At 37.5% G+C, this 25,084-nt stretch overlaps 1 protein-coding gene across 1 annotated transcript in view; it reads left to right on the top strand.

Moving 5' to 3' along the window:
• The first annotated feature begins 439 nt into the window (after window positions 1–439).
• The window catches only part of RHEB (Ras homolog, mTORC1 binding), a 31,492-nt gene continuing 6,847 nt past the window's right edge, over window positions 440–25,084 (top strand). The window contains exons 1-4 of the mRNA XM_015832535.1: window positions 440–545; window positions 18,096–18,167; window positions 22,023–22,090; window positions 23,492–23,574. Of these exons, the coding sequence (XP_015688021.1) occupies window positions 494–545; window positions 18,096–18,167; window positions 22,023–22,090; window positions 23,492–23,574 (275 nt within the window). The 5' untranslated portion in view covers window positions 440–493. The remainder of the gene's footprint in view (window positions 546–18,095; window positions 18,168–22,022; window positions 22,091–23,491; window positions 23,575–25,084) is intronic.

Here is a 25,084-nt window from a genome sequence, read left to right on the forward strand (position 1 = left end):
GAAAATCAATAGCGAGAAGGCGGGGAGCGTGCACCCCACGAGCGCGAGGAGGAGGAGGAAGAGGAGGAGGAGGCGGGATCCCAGCCGTTGGGCGGAGCAATCTTCCGAGAGCAATGACGCCGCGAAATTTCCAGGGCCAGCGAGCGCCTCCGCTCGGCCAATAGGCGGAGCCGTCGCGCTCTTCTGCCCGCCCCCTTCCGGGGCGTCCCCACGCTGGGGGGATCCCGGGCAGGCAAACGGGGCGTGAAAGCGCAAGTGCGCGCGCGCGGGGGCGGGGCCGAGGAGGATGGCGGTTGTCGTCACATGAACTAAAAAGCCGCCGCCGCCGCCGTCGCGTCCCTCAGACAGTCCTCACGGGAGTCCCGCGCAGGTCACCGCCGCCCGTCAGCAGAGCCTCAGCGCCGCCCGCTCTTCTTCCCTGCCCGGCCATCGCCGCCGCCGCCGCCGCTGCCACCACAGCCCTTGATGCAGTTGGGGGATCGGCGGGAAAAAGATGCCACCGTCCAAGTCCCGTAAGATCGCCATCCTGGGATACCGGAGCGTCGGTGAGTCCCGCCCTGCGGTGGCCGGGGTGCTCGGCGGGCTCTGTCCTCGCTTCACCCGGCGGCGGAGGGGCAGGGGGGCGGGCGAGGCCTTCCCGTTCGATCCCGGCGCTGACAGGTGCCGAGGAGCGCGCCGAGGAACCGGCCGGGCCTCTCCCTCGCTATCGGCCGGCGAGCGGGGCGGATGGCAGGGCTGTCCTGGAGGAGCCGATCGGGAAGCGAGGGCTGCGCCGCCCCGGCCCGAGCGAGGGTTTGCATTTCCCGCCTGGGCAGAGCCAATTCAAAGGGCCTTCCTGGGCGGGAGGCGAGCCTGGAACGAGCAGAGATGCTCCTTCGGCTCCCCCGGGAAGCGCTGCCCAGGGTCTTCGTCGCCCCACCCGGCTTCGACCCGGCGCCCCGAGATCGCCTTCTGAGCAGCGGAGTTGGGACGGGGACGGGGGGGGGGCAGTCAGATCGGCGGAGACGCCTCTTCTCGCCTAGTGGAGGTGGCGAAGGGCTGGTCCGCTCTCCGCGACTTTCGCCGATTCACAAAATCCAGCTGCTTTTTACGGCCGCCATAAAACTTTCGGCTGAGTTGGGTGGGAGTCACCGGCTCTTTCCATGGGGATCGTCCAAACGGCGGGGAAAAGGTTAATGCGGGTTACGCAACCTTTTGTTTTGCTTCCTCAAATTACCACACAGGCTTTTTGTTTTGTTTTGTGTGTGTGTGTGTGTGTGTGTGTATGTGAGTGTTGGGGTCAAGGTGGTTTGGGCTTTTTGTCCCTTTTTCCTTTCGGTAGTAAAAATGAAAGTGATGCTGTGAGCTGGATGAGGACTAAAATATTACCTTGAGTTTTACAGAGAAATAAATGTAAACCAAAGATGACTTTTAAGTTGCAATGTTCATTCAGTTCTGTAGGTGTGCTTGGAGTAAAAGTGCCCCCCCCCCGAAAACCTTCAGGTACTAATTACAAATGCATGATGTGTTAACAGGGTTGGGCATGCCACAAAAGTGAAAGTGATGCTTTAGGGAAGCTATTTCCACTTTTCCAGCACCAATCCCATGAGGAAGACCACTTGTGCATTCTGCTTCTTGGATTAAATTTGGACAGCACTAGCTCTCTCTCTTTCTGTCTTTCTCTTTCCCTCTTCTCTCTAGTCCTCTCTCCCCCCCATTTCTCTTTGTCCCCCCTTTTCCCCTCTTTTCTCTCTCTCTCCCCCTCTTTTTCTCTCTCGCTTTCCCTCTTAGCTCTCTTTTCTTTCTCTCCCTCTCTCCCTTCTCTCTCTCCCCCTTTTCTCTCTCTCTTTTCTTTCTCTTTCCCTTCCCCTCTTCTCCTTTTTTCTTCTGTACCTTTTCCAGCTTTATATCTTTGCAAGCCATCTGGAATGTTCTCCAAAGGGACAAGGAAGTAAAACATCAAGATGAAGAGGATGGCCACATGATCTAAAACCCACTCTTTGCTGTGCAGGTTGCCTATGTTTTTATGTATATTTGTGACCTTCTCTCTTGTTCCACCACACATACTTCTTAAGTACTCCATTCCCACCACCTTCAACTTCCTTGTATGTTATTCCAGACATTCCCACAGCTCTCTTCCTGTGAGTGGCAGAATTATGCTGTTCTAGACAGCCATGTTTTCTTCTTGCCACAGGCCACCTTCTGCCTACTTTTCTTTCTATCCCCATTTCTGTGGCTTACATTTTCTCCCATTCTGTTGCAAATATTTTAAGGATATTTTGTATATTTGTCCATTCTGATATAAGGACTCCTGCCTTGGGCAGGGGGTAGGACTAAAAGACCTCCAGCTCTATGATTCTCCCCCCCCCTCCAATTTAATTTCCATTGCCACCTGCTTGCTCAGAGTTCTGAAGTTGAATGAGGCTGTATTGTCCCTTGAATTACACAGATAAATAATGCTGTATGTAAAGCTGCACAGTTGTATACAACTGGAGAAATCAAAGAGATCCAATTCAGGAAGCCTATCCCCATATTTGCTTTCAGAATGCTAATTTTCAGATCAAGAAGCAATGAGGCACATTTTATATTCCCAATCTTTTGTGGTCTTTGTACTTCTCTAGAGTTGAAAACTGACGGGAATGGCCTCCAGCTTAAAATTAGGTTCCCCCTAATTCTGGCCCCCTTCTGAAAAAAAGTGAAGACTGAGCTCTTTTGGAGGACGTTGGGAGGGGGAGTATGTGTGTGAGAGAAAGAAATGTCAAATGGATGGGTCATATGTGTTTTATGTTTTCAATTTTGAGTTCTTTCTGTTATCTTGCTATTGTGTTTTATAAATACTTGAGAGTCAGATTGCAAAAACTAAACAAAATTTTAACCAATAAACAATAAACTATAACATGCAGAGGTCCTTGAATTGCAGGACTATTATGGTTTGATGTCTGTGCTTTGACTTTTTTCCAGGAACTTCAAGGCAACGTAATTAGTTCTTCACCTCCAACCTCAATGTTATTCCTGCAATAATCTCAAACAGTAGGTTAGGCTGGAAGAGAGTAACTAGCACAAATTACCTAATGAATTTCCTTTCTTGCTGAATGGGAATTTGAACTTGACCCATGCCTCTAATCTTCTACCAGGACTAATCTTTAGTTAATTTTCTTCACCACCTGATGAAGAGGCAGGCTAGTTCCCTTGTGTGGTGAAGAAAACTATCTGGATTTTTTTAGAAAGTCAGCAGAAAGCAAGCTCAACTAGATAGAAAATTTACATTTGTTCTGCAGTCCATACAATCCCCTAATTGCTACTGATAAACTAAGTGCAGAAGCAGAAGAAAAATGAAGAACAGTAAACTAAAACAAAGCCCTCTCAGATTATTTGACAATAAAGTGAGATTTGCTGAACATGGAATGTGAAGTTATTCCTGAGGAAAATTCCCTTTTTCTAACAGCTGAAAGCAGGCTGAAGCTTTCTTACAAATTATAAAGAATTTGTAGTTTGTATTGTTTCTCATTATTTCCACTAACTGGCATAACAAGTAAATATAGATTAAAATGTGTTCTATGCATGCACAGTTTCTTCACTGGCTGTTGCATTTAAACATACAGTTGACAGAATATACTGAGTATTACTAATGTAGATTTTCTTGCATTGAAGAAATGTGATCACCTAGTTGCTATTGGTGACCACAAAGCTTTTCCTGGTAATTGCATTTGTGAATGATTTTGAAGGAAGAGCTCCTTCTTAGAATCCGGTGAGTGTGTTGATGAGATTCAGGAACAAGCTAATGATCAGCTAGAGTGGATGTTCAGTCTTATTCAGATAAATGTGTGAATTTTAAAAATATTGTTTAAGGTGTACAGAATATAAAAGACACTTATTTTAGGACTGGAAAACACTGCATAATTAAAGAGATTTGTTGCAGTCGTAGACTTATAAAACAAAGTGTGAGTGACAAGTAGTTGCCATTTCCCCATGTATTATACAGCATATTGTTAGGGAATTACATTTGGCTGTGATCTCTTCTGATGCTTATGCCTAGTTCAATGTTTGGTTTGCCTACAAGTGAAATAACTGGATACTTATTTTTTTTTTTATATATATAATTTTTATTTATAATACAATTAAAACAAAAATGGACATACGTGACATTCCAGAGTAAATATTCCTAACAATTTGTTTCTCGTGATACAAAAACTTAATACATCATCCTTAACCTCTATATACACCTCATTCTTCTACATAATACAATTATATATACAATTATATGTATGTTTCAATCCTATCGTTAGCTTAAGATCCGAGCAGTTCTCCTTGATTCATACCATCGATAAAATTTGTCCCAGATTTCGAAATATTCCAGTTCTGTCTTATCTTTCATAGCCATTGTAAGCCTGTCCATCTCTGCACATGGTAAAATTTTATACAGGATTTCTTCTTCCGTTGGAATTCCCTTATTCCTCCAGTTTTGAGCATAAACCAATCTGGAAGCCGTTAGGATGTGTAGCATCAAATAGAGTATGCCTTTGTCATACTTCTGCGTTGTTATACCCAGGGCTTTTTTTCAGCCGGAACGCGGCGGAACCGCGTTCCGGCACCTTTTTTCGGGCCGGCCGCACCGGAAATAGCCCCTCCCGCACCGGAAATAGCCCCTCCCAAATTTTACTTGCATTCCTGTTCTCTAAAGGGGCGGTCCTAGGGTTTGATGAGGGCGTGGCCAGGTTTGAGTTCCGCCACCTTTTCTCTGAGAAAAAAAGCCCTGGTTATACCTAATAGGAAAAATTCTGGTTTTAACTCTACCACTCGCTCTAGTATTTCTTCCAACCATTCTTTAACCTTAGTCCAAAAATCACAAGCTCGCGGGCACTCCCACCACATATGATAGTATGTTCCAATTGCCAGATTACATTTCCAACATTTAGAAGAAATGTTGGCTGGGTAAAATCAATTAGAATACCCGCGGAGATGCCATCTGTAAAACATTTTGTAGAGGTTTTCTTTGTAAGAGGTGGCCAGGGTAAGCTTCTTATTCCTTGCCCATAGTTCTTGCCAGATGTGCAGATCGAAGTTTAAACCAAAATCCTTACTCCATTTTAACATAGTTACTTTTACTTGTTCTTCATACATTGCCAACTCTAACAAATAATAGTATAGTTTTTTACTCATTTTGTCCTCTGATCCCAATACTATTTTATCCAATTCTGTCAGTTCTAATTTAATACCTAACTCTTTTTTATCTTTCCAATATCTCGTCTGTAGCTGCAGGTATGCCCACCATTCTAGATCTATCCCTTCAAACTGGATACTTATTGAAGTTCTCATAACATAAATCATATAGTTTTCCAGTTTTACTAAACACTGTAAACACTATAAAATGCCCCCTTATGCAACCTACCTGCATATTCCTGAGAAACAATCATTGTATTCTATCTCAGATGATTACAAGCTAAACTGAATCTACTTTAAAGATGTATTGTCTGCTTTTTTGCCCTTTAATGGCTTTAAAGAACTTTAAACATGGAGCCATTGACATTCTTTACATATTTGTTCTATTGTAAACAGAGTGATGTTAAGGAACAAGGTGAATCAGAGAATAGATTCAAAGTCCAGCCAGGTACATAGGCTTGGACAGCAACATCTGCAATATGTACTATGGGAGGGTTGCATACTAATGTCTGAAATCAAGCAATTTCCCTGCAAACTAAAGGGAAAGTATCAAAGGTAAAGTGATTAGCAGTATCACAGTAAGTTTTATAGATGCCTTGTATGTATCTATTATATAATGTGGAAATATAACAGGTAATTCAGTCAGAATAATTTGCCTTGTATTCATTCCGATAGTGAATTGAATATTGGATTTAGTGGCCTAAACATTTTCAAAGGCATCTTTTTGGCATTTCTCTTCCATTTCTATAAATTTTGTCTTGTAGCATGTATATTTTTGAATAGGATGTTGACTCCCAAAAACTGAAGGAAATTTATGCAAGAATTACTTGTAAAGTGAAGTTGTATTTTTTTATTATTTGTTAAAAGCAGATAAGTAACTTCAACACATTCATACCGTGCCAAAAAGTGCAGATTTCCTCTTTGAGGTAGATTCAGTTGTTTTATTAATATCTGCAAAATAATTACTAAGTCCTACTGTATACAGTTCTGAAACAGTATATATGTTGTTAGAAACAAGGCACTTGAGTTGTTATAAAAGAGTCATTATTCTAGTGTTCCTTTTCTTAGCAAATTCTGATGGGAATGTGGGGAACTAGTGGTTAAGTAGTTTGAGACTCTGTTAAGTGCTCTTTGAATGACCAATCAGCATTTTCCAGCTCACTCTACCTCGAAAGTTTCTCATGGGGATAAAGTGAGGGGAAGATCTCTTTGTGTTCTCTTTCAGTTCTACAGGAATGGTCGATAAAAATGTAATACAGTACAGTAATAAGAATCAAAAGGATACAGTCTTAGCAAAACAATGGGCAATTCCTGCTATACTGTGACAATAATTACCATGGGGAGGAGGGGCAAACTTTCAATTGAAAATTATATATAATAAAGATATATCAAGACCTTCTGTATGCTTACTTGTTTTCCAGTTCTTTCTCCTCCTTTTCTCTCTTCCCATTTTTGTTCTCCAAGGACACCACGAGATGTAACCTGAAATGGGGCAAAAAAGAGAATAAAGCTACCTGTGAAAATTGGAGGAAAAAACATTTATCAACTGGCTTTAAATAAATACCAGAATTTGTGCTATCTATACAGGTAGTCCTCAACTTATGACCACAACTGAGTCCAACATTTCTGTTGCTAAGCAAGATGATTGTTAAGTGAGTTTTGCAGCATTTTACGACCTTTCTTGCCACAGTCATTAAGTGAATCACAGCAGTTAGGTTAGTAACATGAATCTGACTTCCCACTTACTGTTTGCCAGAAGGTCTCAAAAATTGACCACTTGACCCTGGGACACTGTAACCATTATAAATATGAGTCAGTTGCCAAGCGTCCAAATTTGATCACATGATGATGGAGATTCTGCAATGGTCATAAATGAAAATCAATCATAAGTCACTTTTTTCAGTGTGGTTATGAATGATCACTAAACGAATAGTTGTAAGTTGAGGACTACCTGTATTCAGGCATTATAGAGAGAAATTAATCTGGAGACGCAAAATATGTGGGGAATCAACAAGAGATTGCAAAGTGAAAAAGCTCTAATAGTGTAGTGAGAAAATAAAATATCTGATGAGCATTGAATAGATCTAAATTTGGAAGGATTTTGATTTTTTATTCATTGAAATGTTGAAGATCCGCAAACTACCAATCCTACATTGGTGTGTAATCAGAAAATGATCCATGCAACACTCTGAATAAAACTCATCCTTAATGATTGAAAAATGTACACACATACAATTAGGGATCTGGGTAGATGAACTGGCTATAAATTTGATTTATACAAGGGAGTTGGGCGGAAACAGATTGGTTCCATAAAGAAAGAATTCATATCAAATCATCTTGGAGTACTGTGTGCCAATTCTGACATTAAATGTTTTTCATTTTGCTGCTTACTGTGTTTTAATTATTTTAGTGCTGTGGACAATTCATTAAGCATTAGATGCATTTTTAGGGGAAAAATTATGTTAAATAGCTATACTTTGTGGAGTTGCCAAATCTTTAATAATAAAACTGAAATAGTAGCTCAGCATAACTTAAAACATTATGCTGGGTGTTTGTAAGGAGTTTGCACTCGATTCCTGTAGTACTAAGAGCCCATATCATGCTATAAAGCATGTCGGCTGTTCCTCAATAATAGCCTAAAATACCAACTTTAATTAAAAGCTTCATTTTATGCCTGCCTGCCTGCCTAGTGGCAAACCTTACTGCAGTGAACTTGTAAGTGAGAGCAGTAAGCACTAGAGGCAGTATTCTTAACTGTAATATTGAGCAACTGAAAGGGTTGTCTAAGGACACTGTGCTAGAATTAACTCTTGAATTACCTGTATTCATTTGCTTAGCTTTGATCTGGCTTTCAGAAGTATTTGATAACTTAAACAGCACCTTTAATACACTATGTCCCAACATTTAGATGTTTCTACTCCACTTTCTATGTGTATTTATTTACAGGTTGGCTTCTTTAAGTGGGCTGCATATCTTAGATATGTAATTGAACCTTGTATTGTATCACTGTGCTATGGACATTTCTGATATAACAGAATAATAGAGTTGGAAGGAACCTTGGAGGTCTTCTAGTCCAACCCCCTGCTCAGGCAGGAAACCCTATACCATTTCAGACAAATGATTGTCCAGTCTCTTCTTAAAAACCTCCAGTGATGGAACACCCACAACCTCTGAAGGCAAGTCCACTGGTTTATAGTTCTCACAGTCAGGAAATTTTTTATTAGTTCTAGGTTGCTTCTCTCCTTGATTAGTTTCCATCCGTTGTTTCTTGTCCTGCCTTCAGGTGCTTTGGAGAGTAGGTTGATTTCCTCTTCCTTGGGGCAACTCTTAGATATTGGAACATTGCTATCATGTCACCCTATAAGTAGCTCCAAAAGGAAGCTATTTGATACAGTCAAATCAGCACAATTCTGATATTCCAGTTTGTTGTATTTGAAAAATGTATATGAGTGCTTTCTTTGAAGATGAATTGCACTCACTTATTTCAAATATTTTTGTAGGAAAAAAAATAAGAAAACTGGATTGAATTCTCAGGACTGCATGTAATACCTCAAGCCAAAAGTCTTTAGCTGCCTTGCCTGTTTTAATTTATATTTTCCATAATACAAATTTGGAAGTCAGTTCTGCATGAGTGATGTTGAATATATTGCACTTTGTTTGAAATTCCTCCTATATTCTGTGTGAAATAGAAAGGTCATATTTTTATGAAAATCAAGTTAGACATCCCTCAGATTATAATCAGAGTGTACAGCAGAATGTGAAGAAGTTTAATCTCAGTTTGATTTCGGGCTGGCAAGCACATTAAATGGATTATTAAAATATTAAATTTTGGTTCAGCAGTTTAACATTGTGTAGAAAACTATAATATCCAAAGAAAATAAATTGGGATCCTCAATGTATCTATTTGCTTGCAAAAAGCTAGATTTATAGAGAGAGCATTTCTCTATAAAGAAAAGGGGCATCTTTTATTTATTTGAATGTTGAATTTGCATTTCTCACAGTCCTGACAGGACATGGCAAAATACTTTCAGAAATGCAAGGATTTTTTTCCCCCCAAAAGCAATTTGTAATTTGCAATGCTAATTTGTTAACCATATTAAAATCACTCTAAAAAGTTGCCTAGAGACAATGCTCTTTATTCTGGCCTTGGTACATTGAGAGAGAGCTTTCAGTAAAAATAAGATTCAGAAGTTTAAGATGGCCTTTCAGGTGTTCATATTTGACTCAGTATTATCTGCATTATCTGCAATTTGGTCCACCAGGTGCCTATAATTCTATTGACAACTTCATAAAAATGATATTGGTATTATTATTTGTTTTTCAGATTTTATCCTGCTTTCATTTTTGTTAGCTCAAAGCAGCATACATATCTAATACTCCAGCCTTTTATTTTGCCTGCAACAATAACACTGTGGGGCTGAGAGAGGGCAAGTGTCCCAAAGTCACTTGGCCAGCTTTCATGCCTAAGAGAGGATGAGAATTCATGGCATCTCAGTTTCTAGCCAGGATTTTACCTACTCTACCAATTCTCATTCCTTGCTTTCATAAACTTCTAGATTTAAAGCACTCTTATAGGTGTACAGATAGTCTTCAACTTACAACCACAATTGGGAATGGAACCCTGATTGTTAAGTGAAGCAGTCTTTAAGCAAGTTGCCCACGTGACTGCTTTGCTCAGTGACTGCAATCCCAACACTTCCAATTGCAGTCATTAAGCAATTACTTGAATCATTAGGTGGACAGAGCAAAAGAGCTGCCTGCTGAGTTCAGTTCCCTTCTTGGCAGGCAGCAGCAGCTTACAACTTTCCCTGCCTGCTTTTCTATTAATTTTCTGAGGAAACCCACAGAGAAGATTGCAAATGGCAGTTGCATGACTGTGGGGTGCTTGGCAACTGGTCATAAGTGTGAACAGGTAGCCAAGCACTCATATCACAGTCATGTGACTGCGAGGGGGGGTAATCTTTTATGATGGCCGGAAGTGCTTTATGGGCCAAAATGCACTCTTTCTGAAGTTGACCATAAGTCGAGGACTACATATAACAAAACATTCTGTATATGAACTATTTCATGTACAGAATAGCTAATTTTGGATGAAACCAGAATTTGGGGTTTTCAAAGTTTTGTTCCATATATGAAATGATATATAGGGCTATTTGGTTCTCAATGAAAAACAAAACACAATTATTGTAATTGAGGGCATAAAAGCAGAAAAAAGCTAAGAATGGAGGATTATAGTTGTGCAGACTTCAGCCGTAGTTGGGGAGAGAGCAGGAAGGACACTGGGAGAATCAGAGGGTGGATAGACCACGTAGAGGAAGAAGAGCAAGAGCGCATTAAATATCTCTTAAGTTCCCTCTGGATTTTGTTTTCAGTTAAAACCCAGGATACAAAACTTTCCAGATTTTGTTTCTGCAAAACTGACAAATTCTAAACATTTTGGCAGGACTTTCAGGGCCCAGTCTGTAGTATTTGCAGATAAAGGGTTAAATACAGAGTAAGTTAGTCACGCTTAGGTCTCACTGACATCAGTGAAGAGATTTGGGAAAGCCAATAAAGTCATCAAGGCAAAGGAACATTTTCCAAGAGCAGTTCTAATAAATAATAGACCTGTGCATAATTTTGCAAAGAATTTAGAAATGCTTTTTCAGAGGAGGACCATTATGAAGTTGCAAACACATGCTGCATTCATCTCCTACACATTCCATACCTCGAAGCAACTTTTGGAATAAAATCCAAAAGACATTTTACAGATTTACTTTTCTAATAAATACATTATTAATAATTTTGAGAACTGTTTTTTAAATTATAAAACCATTTTTAGCTTCTGGATTTTCTTCCCAAAAAGCTTTTGTCTACATTTTGTAGTTGTAAGAATCATGCAGAAAGTCTTCCAAAAAAGAGTGACAGAAATTTTGTGTTAGTACATTGGGGCAAAAATCATGTATTTGGTGATAAATGTGGGTAAGTAGTGAGTTTCCAATAAGATTAAAATATTGTATTAGTGGTGACAAAATTAGAACAAAGTTGTAAATACAGGTAGTCCTTGACTTACAACAGTTCATTTAGTGACCATTCAAAATTACAGCAGCACTGAAAAAAGTGACTTATGACCATTTTCACAGTTACGGCCTTTGCAGCATCCCCATGGACACGTGACAGAAATTCAGACACTTGGCAACTGACTCATAATTATGATGTTTGCAGAATCCCATGATCACATGATTCCCCTCTTCCAACCTTCTGACAAACAAAATCAATGGGGAAGCCAGATTTATTTAACAACCGTGTTACTAATTTAACAGCTGCAGTGATTCACTTAACAACTGTGGCAAGAAAGATCATAAAATGGGAAACATTTCATTTGGCAACTGTGTCACTTAACAAGAGAAATTTTGGACTCAATTATGGCCTATATTGAGGACTACCTATATTCATTTTTTAAATGTTATGTAGGAATTGAAGTGGTATATAAATTATATGAATATAACACTATGATGAAAGTATATTTGTGCTTGTCTTGCTTCTTTCATTGTTGCTATTTGCTTTTTTACTTGCCTATCCTAATCCATTTAAAAATAGAAAATAGCAGATGGAATAGGATGCTATTGACTCTGGCTATTAAAAAACTTAACCTAAAAAATTATGAGAGGTTAAGGAATGTGACTGTTTTGACTCTGGTGCCATCTGGATATGGTCTTCAGCTCAAAGAATTCCCAACTAACAATGTGTGTTAAAAGTGACCTGGGATTCTTTGCAGATTTTAAACAGCTATTAGGTTATGAATATTCAAGAATTATAGGCTAAGAGATTATGTAAAACAATTTGGATAATTTAGTGTATAATTTAGGCCTATAAAGTTAATAAATAAATAAATTTACAGCTTTTTCCAACTTGTTACTTTCAACCTTTGTTGGGACTGTAACATTTGACATTGTGGTTGCAAATTCTGGAAGCTTTTGTCCTAACACATGGGGAGGGTATCCAGTTGGGGAATGCTGATATATACTGTTATATATATTATTATTTTGAAACAAAATAACCTTTCAACTTTAGAAATTTCCCATATGAAATTTTTGTCAGTGTGGAAAGTGAGCAACATGATACTAGTGCCAAAATTATTTGTCTTCTCTATTCTTTTCTTTTGTGTAAAATAGAAAAAAAATTGCTTGAGTAATAAGAGAAAAAAAACAGCCCTCTATTAATAGCTCAAGCAGAAAAAAATGATTGCTGCAACTTGCTAAAATATGCAAGAATTGCACCATTTTGGATTATTTTAATGCCCTGATAGCATAAGATTTAATTTTAATGCCCTTTATTGAATACTATGCAGACCGTTCTAGATTTATTTATTTAAACTCTCTTACATCCATCCACAGCTGAATTGACAGACTAAAATAATTAACATCATTGGCATTCATATCACCAATAACCTCAGTCACCACATCCACATACAACTTTATACATTTTGCTCCTGATCCTCTCTTCTGCCTGCCCTTAAGGTATTACTGTCTCCCATTCAGAGTTAAGCATCCTATCATATAGTCTCTTGAGTAAGTTTTATGTCCTGAATAATTACAAGTAATCCTGGTTTAACTACGATAATTAGGGGTGGCAACTCAGTTCCTAAGTGACATAGTCATAAAGCACGACATTACATGACCATGCCAACTTACGATGGCAGTTGTGGCAATCCCAGTTACAGTTATTAGGCAAGAAATGGTGATTGATTGATTGATTGATTAATCAAAATTATACTCTGCCCACATCACTGTCTAATGACTCTGGCGGTTAATAAGTAAAAACATGATCACATGACTAGGATGTTGCAATCATTGTAATTGCGAGCAATTTGTCAAGTGTCAGATGGTGGTCCTGTGATTGTGGGGATGTTGCAATGGCCACAACTACATATATCTATCATAGGTCCCCCTCGTTCAGCACCATTGTAACTGAGAATAGTTACTAATCATTCAACATGAAATAACAGAATAATAGAGTAGGGAGGGATCTTGGAGGACTTCTAGTCCAACCCCCTGCTCAGGCAAAAGTCCCTATACCATTTCAGACAAATGGCTCTTCTTAAAAACTTCCAGTGTTGGAGCATTCACAACTTCTGGAGGCAGGTTGTCCCCCCCAGTCAGGAAATTTCTTCTTAGTTCCAGATTGCTTCTCTCCTTGATTAGTTTCCATCCATTGCTTCTTGTCCTGCCTTCAGGCCCTTTGGAGAATAGCTTGACCCCCTTATTCTTTGGAGGCAGCCCCTGAGATATTGGAAGACTGCTATCATGTCACCCCTCGTCCTTTTCATTAAAGTAGACATACCCAATTCCTGCAACCATTCTTCATATGTTTTAGCCTCCAATCCCCTAATCATCTTTGTTGCTCTCTGCACTCTTTCTAGTCTCTCAACATCGTTTTTTCATCATGGCGACCAAAACTGGATGCCGTTTTGGTTGTATAGTACACAGTTATATGTGTACTATAAATAATAATTACAGTAAAAGTGTCCGTAAAGTTTCATTCTTGGGTGAAATGAATAATTAATGAGGTTGATGAAATGTTGAGAATCACTTCTGATTTAATAGGAAAAGGCATAACTATTCTAAGCTGCACAAACTAAGAGTTAAACTATGGCTTCATTAGCTTTCCCCTTTCCCACCATTGTTTTCAAAATAATATATAAACGAATCATCCCAGATATCCCTAAATGAACATATAATATCCTTCTCTCCACCTGCTATGATCCAAATGGGTTTGCCTTATGAAAAGATTCCCAGCAGCTTTGTGAGCCTTGGATTTGGACCAAATTCCAATATGTCTTAAAGGCATCCGGTAGGTAGGAATAGTCTAGAGGGCAAATTATTTACAAGACATTGAATTAAAGCAATTTCTGAGACTATTCCAGTTTTCACTCACAGATGGCAGCCTGATATGAAGACAAATTATGCTAATGGTGTGGTACAGGTGAACATGTCCAACTAAAGATCCAGCGTTCTCTTCTTCCCACTCAAAATAGAAAGTAGGAGGGCAAAATAGTGCCAATCTTACTCGATTATAACTTTATAAAATTATAATCTATTCTAGTGTCTTTTAGTCAGCTCTGAATTGTAGCTGAGGGTGCAACTTGCATGCCTACATTTTGTTGGCAAGGAACTAAAAGCATGAATGTCACATAACTGACATCTTCTGGGATGGTATTCTTTTTACATTACTATAATTTGATTTGTTTGGTTTTGAATAATACAATTTATGTAATGTCAGAGAGTCTAAATTATTGCTTTTTCTCATCCAATTTTTTCTAACAGCTGCATTCTTCTACAACTGTGATTGCAACATATTTCAGGCCCTACACCCAGTAGAGTTTTAAGCATAAAATGCTGATCCTAACTTTAACATATGCACTGTTTGGAGTCTGTATGTTATAACATATAACATATGTATGTTGCTTGAATGTAAGTCCTAATGCTAACAAGAACTTGAGTGAAGAAAAAAATTGATCAGTGTGATCAATGATCATGTGAAGGAGACAGAAATAACACTTGAAAAAAGAGTTTTATATTTCATCAACATAAACATTGGTGTAAACTGGTGTTTTTCAAACATAGCAATATTAAGATTTGTGGACTTGGCATGCTGTCTGGGAAATTCTGGGAGTTGAGGTCTATACATTTTAACTTTGCCATGTTTGAATTACACTGGTCTAAACAAAGCATTAAATCAGACATAAATTTATGCCAAACTATTCTTTGAATGAAGGTACAATATATTTTGTGTCTTTATGCATGTTTTAATGAAACTGATAGGTAGTGCCTACTTCTGTTCAGTCTCCCCTTTTCCTCCTTCCATTCTTTCAGATAAAACAGGAACTTCCTTTACTAACAAAACAACCCTGTGCAAGGTAAGAAAGAAATTAGTCAGTTCTTTTTTAAAAAAAAAATAAGTGAAATCTCTTCTTTGGTTTTCGTGAATTCTTTAAATAAGCAGTATTAGTACTGAAAATTATATATTGAACATTCATCTTAAATGGTATTCTATATATTCTAGAGTAGGCTTTTCAAGCAGTGAGTTGCAATCTTCTAGAGATGTCATGTGCAAATTTCACAGAGTTTGCAGTCACCAGAACTGGAATTTGAATGTTCCCAGGCTTATGGTTGTTTCTTGCTGTTGTAAAGAAGGAATGATAATGATGATGATGACAGCTAACAAGATAACAAGGTTTTAAGTGCCAGGTTAAAAAGAAACTTAAGAAACAGTGCTAAAAAGTTCTGCTTGTACCCAGCAAACTTTTAACTCAGCTCTCCCTGTTTGGGAGTGATTGAAGAGTTTGTGAAGATTAAGGGCAATATCCTCCTTGCCCAAGCATGCATGAGAAACATTTATATATCTTAAAGAGAATGAGCAAATTAATCTATACTTTCTGGTGGGGGTGGGAGGGTTCTCATTTCTATTATACCATAATTACTTATTGTTTCATATCTTTCTGGATATTTACACTACTATTCTAGTTTTTACTATCATAGTGTCCATCATGGCATGGGTAAAAATATATACCTGTTTATGTCTGTGTAATGACTTTGGCCTGTTCTTGCTGTGGAAGTACTTTCATGTTAGCGTTCATGATAGATGGCTGACTTGATTTTCTTCCAGCTGCCTTTAAATAGCAAAACTTTTAGTGTTTCATTTGTGCTGCTTGAACATCTATGGTCTGAGGATGGAGAATAGGCCCAACCTTGTAAATTTTATAAGTTTGTCCCATGCACAAGGTTGGGAAGGAGGGAAATCTACAGGAGATTTCTTTTAGAATCAAGTATATTGATGAGTTTATTTATGAGGGGGCATATCGCCCAAACCTATTTACTATTTTAAAGAATCACAACATTACAAAGTTTAAAACTTTAGATTTTCCTTTCCATATGATTTCTTCAAAGATGAATTTTAAGTCACCCTTGGTGAACTGTGCCCTAGCATGTTTAAAGATCAATTGTTCCTGTGGACGAAATACATACAGTAGATGAACAGACATTGATTAATCTGAAATTGACTATGTCTGGTGCCTCTTGGTTTTAGGTTGTTTTTAAAAGCATTCCGATCATCTGTAGTTTGATGCCAATTATGATTTGACAATCAGTTGCAGATAACCTTTACTTACTGATTGCAGTTGGTACTGGCAACTGGAATACTAAACAACGCAGTCAGAAGATGAGATATTATGACTAATGATGTTAGTTCCAAATTGTGGTGGTTATTAAGTGAATCAGTTGTGGTTGTTAAGTGCAATATCATATGACTACAACTTGCAAATCTGACTTTGCTTGTCGGAAGCCAGCTACAAAGGTTGTAAATGGCGATCACATGACTGCAAGATCCTGCAACAATAGTACATGCACATCAGTTGCCAAGTGCCTGAATCACAGTCACATGTCTGTAAGGACACTGAGGCAACTTCAAGGACTAGTCATAAACCTTCTTTTTCATTGCTGTTCTAACTCTGAACAGTCGCTGAAGGAGCGACCTGTATTCCTATCTTGACACTTTCCGGGTGTGATGTTACTGCAGCTGCCCCACAATTTGGCCATGGTCTCTGAAAATCCTGGAATTCCATTCCCTCACATCTGGATGGTACCAGGCTGGATTTTTAGTACATTCAATATCTCTCAGAAAATTGATTATGTCATAATACTTTAAAAATATCTGTATACAGAGGAAATACGAGAGACCATGTTAATTTGAAAGCTCAGTCTTATTACACTGTGATTCTTTCTATATGGTGAAATGCTAACATAAATGTGACTTCAGTATTAGAAAAACATAAATCTCAGCTGAAAATACCCAATACCCATCATGGTTTAAAAATTATATTGCCTGTACAAACATGAAGCAGAAATTCAGGTTATAGTATAGGCAAAAATATATAGGCAGTATAGGCAAAAAGATATAGTTAAATTTTAAAATATGTTTCCATGTGTCTAAATTAATGGTAGCATTCTGTTTCATACTGTATTAACATCGCTTCTGAATCTTAAAATCTGTTATTAACTTAAGTGTCGTCCAACAAAGTACACTAGTAGAAATATTAATTTTCAGGAATTCAACTTTGAGAATAGGTTTAACATTTGATTATAAGTCTATGAATTAAAGGATAGTCGATGCTCTACTCTAAGAACTATGTTTATTGAACTAATAATCACAGAGACCCAAGTGGAGAGTGAAGTTATTGCTAGTTCTTCATCCAAAAACATTTGATTTCTGGTTGATGATAAAAATAATATTGTTTTAAAATGTATGCGTTGTCCACAACATAAAATCCCAGTGTAAGCAAGTCAGTTACTATAATTCTAGAAATAATTGTGGTGAATTGAAAGCTGTAGCATCTGTCATGTAAATTGTTGTGATTTCACTTGGAGCAGGGATTAGGATAGCTTTCCCTCTGATGTATTTCAGAAATATTTTGTTCCTTTAAGCAACCTGGGTATGCTTTGTATATTAAGAAGGCTGTTTATATATTCAGAAGCACCTGAGTCTAGTTTATGGCATCTTCAAGTAGGGCTGAATAATAGTCTTCTAAGAAAGTTTAAAAAGTTGCTGTCAGTCAAAGTAAACAATACTTCCCTGTCCTGATGTTCTTCAGATTATTAGGGCCAATACTAGCCATGTTTGCTGGACATAAAGAGGGGAACAACAAGTTGGAGAAGGCTGTTATAGATAGAACTAGATAAATAGTCTATAGGCATGGTGAGATTCAGAATATCTGAAGCAAGGATGATAAAATAACCATTCCTATATATTTCAGCTAAACAAAATCAAGCCATGGGAAATATTTATGGACTGAAATTCCTATCATTTTTTTTTCAGATCTCAGTCCATTTTTTTCAGGATGCTGAAAAACTAAAATCTGAAAGAATGTTCTTAACCTATAGTATGCAGTACTTGTAATACTTCCTTTGCTTTCTTCATAGGGAAATCATCTTTGACCATCCAGTTTGTGGAAGGCCAATTTGTTGATTCCTATGATCCTACCATAGAGAACAGTAAGTAATCCTGAAGCCCAGGTCAGAAGAATTCTCAACAGTTTCATACAGTTTCTGAATCTTGTTTTTCTTTTTTAATCTTTTGCCAAAGAGTTAAAATAGTGTGCATTTAACTTTCCCTTAAACATTTGGCTATCTTAAGGTTAAATGTTCAATAAAGACAGAAATATATTCTATGTATATTGTATACACATACACTAAATTGTAGTAATACTTATCTAGCCAACTTTGTAGCACTGAATCATTGTTCTTATTCCTTAAAAACAAAATAAAAAATGCAGCTACAAAAAAAAAAAAAAGCAAACCCATTGCTGTCATGTGGCTGCAGTAGCTTTTCTAGAACAGTCTTTCTACTTTGCAAGCATGTGCCATTTTAACCCCTCCTCCCCAGGCAGCAGCCTTAACTAACCTAGTGGTCTTTTCATTGCAGAAGGCCCCTTCTTGGGAGCCACCTTCAGATACCCTTACAATTTAATCCAGGGATAGTCAACCTTGGCTCTTTTATGACTCGTGGACTATAACTCCCAGAATTCCTGAGCCAGCCATGCTGAGGGGAAAGGGAGAGTTTCCAAGCTGAGCCATGCTGGCTCAGGAATTCTGGGAGTTGAAGTCCACAAGTCATAAAAGAGCCAAGGTGGCCTACCCCTGATTTAATCCATAAACCACTTCAACGCTCAGTTATTTATGAAATCCCCAATATTATAATATATTTTATATTGTTTTTGTTTATTTTTCAAAATATGGCTCAAGTTAAGATTCAGTACAGTTCTAACATTGTTTACGTTAAATTTTAACCTGTCTTTGCCAAAACTGTACATCAGTACTATGCTATAATTTTATATTGCTAAATACATCAGAGAAATCTTTGTGCAGTTTCTTTGTGTACATCTAAGATACTTTTGTCTACAAATGAAGGCAAATAGAATAATGTTCCAAGATCCAATCTGGGTCGATTCTAGAGACCGGAGGTTTACTCTTCCGAGCTTTCGGACTCCTGCCGCAGCCCATCCTCAGAGAAGCTGGAGAGAGCCAGTTCCCTGAGGATGGGGGCTCCAGCAGGAATCCGAAAGCTTGGAAGAGTAAACCTCCGGTCCCCCTCCAGTCCCAGTGACTCACCCAGATTGGATCTTGTACTTTGTCTGCCTTTCAAAAAGGGTATCTGAAGATTTTCTTATTAAATGTCAATATATGTCAGTTCTAGCTGTCTATTCCCACACATCCACAAATACATCCACACACATGCCAAGTGTACTGGAAATTAGGCCCCATAGGCCAATCACAATACAGTTTATTTATTTCTCATAAAAAATGTTATTGCACTTAGGAATATTCAGAGGTTACATGTCAAATGAGAAAGGAAATGTTTAGAAGCAAATAACAACCAAATAGTTTATAGTTTAATTCATGACTTTTGGTATACCCTGTATAAGTGGGTGCGCACACAAACATACAAAATTATATATTACACTATATGTGTGTGTACAGTATACATATAGACAATACTATGCCACATGGTTTTAGTTACCATTTCTGAAGGATATTTAATCTTATTTCAAAAAATATAAGTGTGAACACTATTTCTCAGATTTAACACTCTATTATGGATGAGTTCTACAATATGTTGGCCTGTAATAAATATTAATTTTCTAATTTTAGAGAACCAGGTCAATTTTTGCATTCTTCTGCCCCCCCCCCCCCCGTGTTTGGTTTCGATTTGAAACATTTGCAAATATGATTGTTGTCTGTGAATCATAAATATGTTTACAAGTAAGCAAAGTGAAATCTCAATCCTTAATGAGGATTATAAAACAAGTCTGAGATTTACAAAGTTCTGCAATTGTCTAGTGCAGCAAATCTAGTTTAGCTGTATTCAAAATATATTTGAGATTTCATTCTATATATATTGTGAAATGCACAAGATTCTGTTTGGTAGCTTAAAATTCAGTTTTTTAATCATGGCATCTTTCAAAAATTGAAAGGTGAACTTGATTTGAAGTCTGTTGCAAAGTATAGTATTGATAAACTATCTTATAGCGCAGGGGTAGTCAACCTTGGCTCTTTTATGACTCGTGGACTTCAACTCCCAGAATTCCTGAGCCAGCCACACTGAGGGGAAAGGAAGAGGTTTCCAAGCTGAGCCATGCTGGCTCAGGAATTCTGGGAGTTGAAGTCCACGAGTCATAAAAGAGCCAAGGTTGACTACCCCTGTTATAGTGTGTTGATCTGTCTACTGTATTACCGCCAGGAAGCTTGTGAAATCTTGGTGGAAAAATTTCCCAGTGTTCCTGTTTTGACTCAGATTCTGAGACTTTGATAGAAAAATTCCTCGATGTTCCTGTTTTGACTATAAATGTTTGAGACCTTGATAGAAAAAAATTCCCAGTGCTTCTGTTTGGACTCAAGTTAGCCTTGTTGCTGGACCTTCTCTGCATAAAGGTCCCCTTGGTATAGTAGCTAATTCTTCAGCAATGAATGTTTAACAAGGTGTTTACATTTCTCAACTCTGAAATTTTATCCAGCCCACATTGCTGCTAATAGAATATCTAATGTTTATATTAGGAATGATTTGGATGGCATTAGAAAAAAGTAAAACATAGATTATACAGATCATTTCAACATGTTTCTTTTATAAAACAGAATTTGATTTACAATAACAAAATGCTGGCTTCATCGAACATTCACTTGTCAGTCTTGTATTGAAATACTTCATTTCTTGACTTCCATCCACTGTAACAATTTCTTTTGCATTCATGTGATTTGCACTTTCACAAGATGATGGATATGCCAAGCTGCAGGTACTAAATTGGGGCAGGCAGCCTTAATGACCGCAGATACATTTTATGAATGGAATTTCAAGTCTAGAAACCTACTGCTACCACATTTAATTAACTTTAAAGATTCTGATTGATTAAGGAAATTAAATTCATGTGTAATCAAATACAATCTTAGATAAGTAAACTTGAAAAGCAAGAGGCATATGAGAAACAAGAATATTAGTCTTAACATGATTTTAATTTTGTAAATGTAAAAAATGCATTTTAATGAGTTAAAATGTAATTATTTGAGACAGGCCTTTGTTAAATATTGTTTATAATTTCCTAGTTGAGAAGGACCATAAAGTCGTCAAGTCCAGCATCTTCTTGCAAGTAGGAGCTATAAATTATTCCAGTACAGCCTACAATTTCTAAACATAATGCATGAGCAAATGGACTGCAAGAAGTAGCTTTCTGCCTCTATGGAAAAGTGTCTTTCATGGAGTCAAATGCAGCTAAATAACTTTTGCTTATGTGTTCTTAAATGTACTTTGATGTATTCATGAATGTACTTTAGTGGAAATATTGTGCTTATATTGTGTTTATATCAGTTTTCAAACTTTTTAATATAGTTTATAATTTGGGGGAAATTATACCATTTTTACAAAAATAATACATATACTAGAACCAAACATTTAATGCCCAACTGGGTTTTTGTTTTGTATTTGCCCTGTGTGCATCTTGGGTAAGTCCCTCTCTCTCTCTTAGCCCAACCCAGAACAACAGGGTTTTTGTAGTGAGGAAAATAGGCAAAGGAAGGTATGTTGGATATGTTTGCTGCTTTATTTATGAAATTAATAAAGACAGGATGTAAATAAATAAAATATTCTAATGGAAAAATTAAATGTATTAGCAAATCTGTTTTTCCATCATCATTATTATATAAATCTACTCAGAGGCGTTATTATATAAATCTACTCAGCGTTTCCCATGATACCTAAAGTAATTTTACTTCAATACTAATGCTGTATCTTATTAAATGCATGATTTTAATGAATTGTGCATCTGAAACATTAACATACTCTTATTTTTATTTGTCCAGCATTCACAAAGTTGATTACTGTCAATGGACAAGAATATCATCTTCAAGTGGTTGACACTGCTGGACAGGTATGTGACTATATTAGTCTGGGTTTAATATCTTCAAATTACACAAATTGTTGATGTCCTTGAAGAACTGGGTTAGGATCAAATGGATTCAGTCTTTTTAGTTTTATCTTCTTCATGTACATTATTGAAATGCGAAGACTCCAGTAGTTATGAGGCTGGAGTTGTACATGCTGCCCCCCCTTCCCCGCTGTCTCTCTCCATTCTTATCTCCTATCCCATTTTTCCCTGGTCTCCCTCTGTTGAGCATGAACATCTGTAGACCTGCAGTCCTGGAGCATGTGGAGAAGCACTGTCCTTTTGTTCAATCAAGCATACGGACAATGCTTCTTTAGATGTCCCTGCTAAGTATGAGTTTGGGAAGAAGGCAGGTGAGTACATTTGGATTGATCTTCATCTCTGTCCTCCCCATTTTAACTCTTTCAAGTTCACTAAGATCCAGAAGAGCTAGTCTGGCCTTGTAATGGATGGAAGGAATAGCTTTGAGGGACAAGAATAAGAGCCACTACCAAGTCAATTCCAGAGGATTTGTCCAACCCAAGTCCAGAGGAGAATCATAATCTGAGAAATTGTCTAACACAAGACCATTCTCAGACGGATAAAGGGAGTGGCAAGATTCAGTTACCACAACGTTATAATACAAGTAGTATTGGCAAAGTCTGTCCCCATAGGCAATCCAGAAGATGCTATGGTAAATGGTCATATCTCTGAAAGGTACTTGGACTAGTTAGGAAGGCAACCAAAATAGCTTTTGGAACTTTGGAAATGTTTCATAATAAGCAGCAGGATTAAAGTTCAGATCTTTGGAACTTAGATTATTGTTTTGTCTGGTCTTTTGTACAATACTATTTATGTCCGTTGTGGCAGTGACTTACTATTTTGCTATAAACTGAAATTTGAACATTTTTTTAACCTTTATAATGCAGTTGAGCATATACAAAGTTACCAAAGCAGATGATCTAATTTTGCATTCTTAATAGCAAAAATATAAAATTAATAAAACGTAAATCTAGTAACATAATAATTTATTTTAATAGTCTTCTTGTAACTCAGTTTTAATACAACAACTTAAAAATGGAAAGTTCGGTATTACCAAATTTTCATTTAGTATTTGTCAAAACCATTGGTTATAAATTTGATTATGTGGACATGCCATTTTCAGTAATACTGCTTCTATGCCCAATTGAATTCTTGCTGACCCTTGCACAAGCATTGAAATCTTTCAGCTATGCCTGGAATTTCAAGAGTATAAGACATAGCAATGAAAAGATATCAGTTTGTATATATTCATGTATAGCGTTCCAATGATGTGATGATAATGTTTAATCTCAAGCATCAAAGGAAGTATTACCAATAAGTGTGTGTTGCTACAGAACTTTAAAAGGAAGCTTTATCTTCCAACAGGATGAGTATTCCATATTTCCTCAGACCTATTCCATAGACATCAATGGCTACATTCTTGTTTACTCAGTCACTTCAATAAAAAGGTAAGTTATATTCCTATCTTTGTTGTCTAATTTTGAGCTGTTGTAATCTGTGTTTCAGTCTTTCCACAAAAATAAAAGTCTATTTTATAGATTGGTTACCTTTATATGAGTTACAGCACATAAGCTAAAATACATTCTATAATGGAAGGCTTAAAAACAGAAGAGCTAGAATTGTATTTTATGCCTTTCCCTCAAGATGCCAGTTTCACCACTGTTCCTCACCAGTTTGAATCTACAAGGAAAAAATATGTGGTCAGAGCAGAATTTGTGCTATCTAATGTCAAAGTGACCTTTTAATAAAGTTAGGGTATAAGTTGAGTAAAGGCTGTTAGTACAATTACAATCAGATTTAGAGCACATGTTTAAAGTATGGGCATCTGAGATCTTCATAGTCTAAACACTGGGATTTCTAAACTGCCTATGTGAGAGTTCTGAATTATCTCGAGGTTATCCACTATTTTAGATAACATATTTTAAAATTAAACAATGGAACAAGCAAAAATATCCAATGATTATACAGGAACTTGAAAAGGAACTTTCTGACCTACTTCTCACACTTTGCCCTAGTAAGCAAGGGGTGATCATGTATTCCAGTACAGCACTGAATTCTCCACTAATTTGGCATTTGTTCTTTTTTGCCTCCTGAAGGAAAAACCTTGGTGCTTTCTCAAAACAGTTAAAACTTGAGAAGCTAAATCCCATTACTCTCTATATAAAACTTTTTCAACTTTAGTTCATTCATGTATATAAGATTATATTGTGACATTTCCAATCTACAGCTGCCTGATTGCGTGTATAAAATAAGGCAGGCAGCAGAGTTAAGGCTCATATAGATCTCCTTATTGAGGCTTGTGGCCCGGGATGTATTATACAGGGCAACAGAGAACATTTTAATGGACCAAATAACCTCAGCTTCTGAATTGGTACTGAGGCCAGCATTGGAAATTTCCTTTGCTGGAACTCTGCTTCATCTGATGGGACTCAATTATCGCTTTCTCATATGTGTGTGTTCTTAGCTGCAGGGGATAGAAAACCTTTTATCTTTGTTTTTTAAAAAATGTTTAAAGTAGGCTTCTGGCATTGCAGCTAGTTGGAGAATTAATAAAAGTTGTGATGCGGTAATCTTTGGTTTCCAAATTAATACGCTGAAAACTTTTGAGAGACTTCTTACATGCAAGTGATCTTTTTTTTTATTAAAGCCTTTTCTTTCTTTAGAATACCTGCAGTGGCTTTCAACAGATCTGTTTATTGATTTCAAAGATTAGTTTCATAAGGATGTTTTGCCCCCACAATAATTGATCTTGTATGGCCAAGTACCGTATTTATCGGCGTATAACGCGCACAGGCGTATAACACGCACCTTCATTTTAAGAGGGAAATTTCAAGAAAAAAAAAGCGCCGGCTCGAGAGCGAAAGCAAAAGGGGAGGGGGAGTGGGGCTTCGTTCACACGTGGATCCCCATGCTCGTATTTATTTACCGTATTATGCCCCGGCTGGCGGCGGCGGCAGC

This window comes from Protobothrops mucrosquamatus, unplaced genomic scaffold (genome assembly GCF_001527695.2).
Source record: "Protobothrops mucrosquamatus isolate PMUCROS unplaced genomic scaffold, P.Mucros_1.0 scaffold5, whole genome shotgun sequence".
Lineage (NCBI taxonomy): Eukaryota > Metazoa > Chordata > Lepidosauria > Squamata > Viperidae > Protobothrops > Protobothrops mucrosquamatus.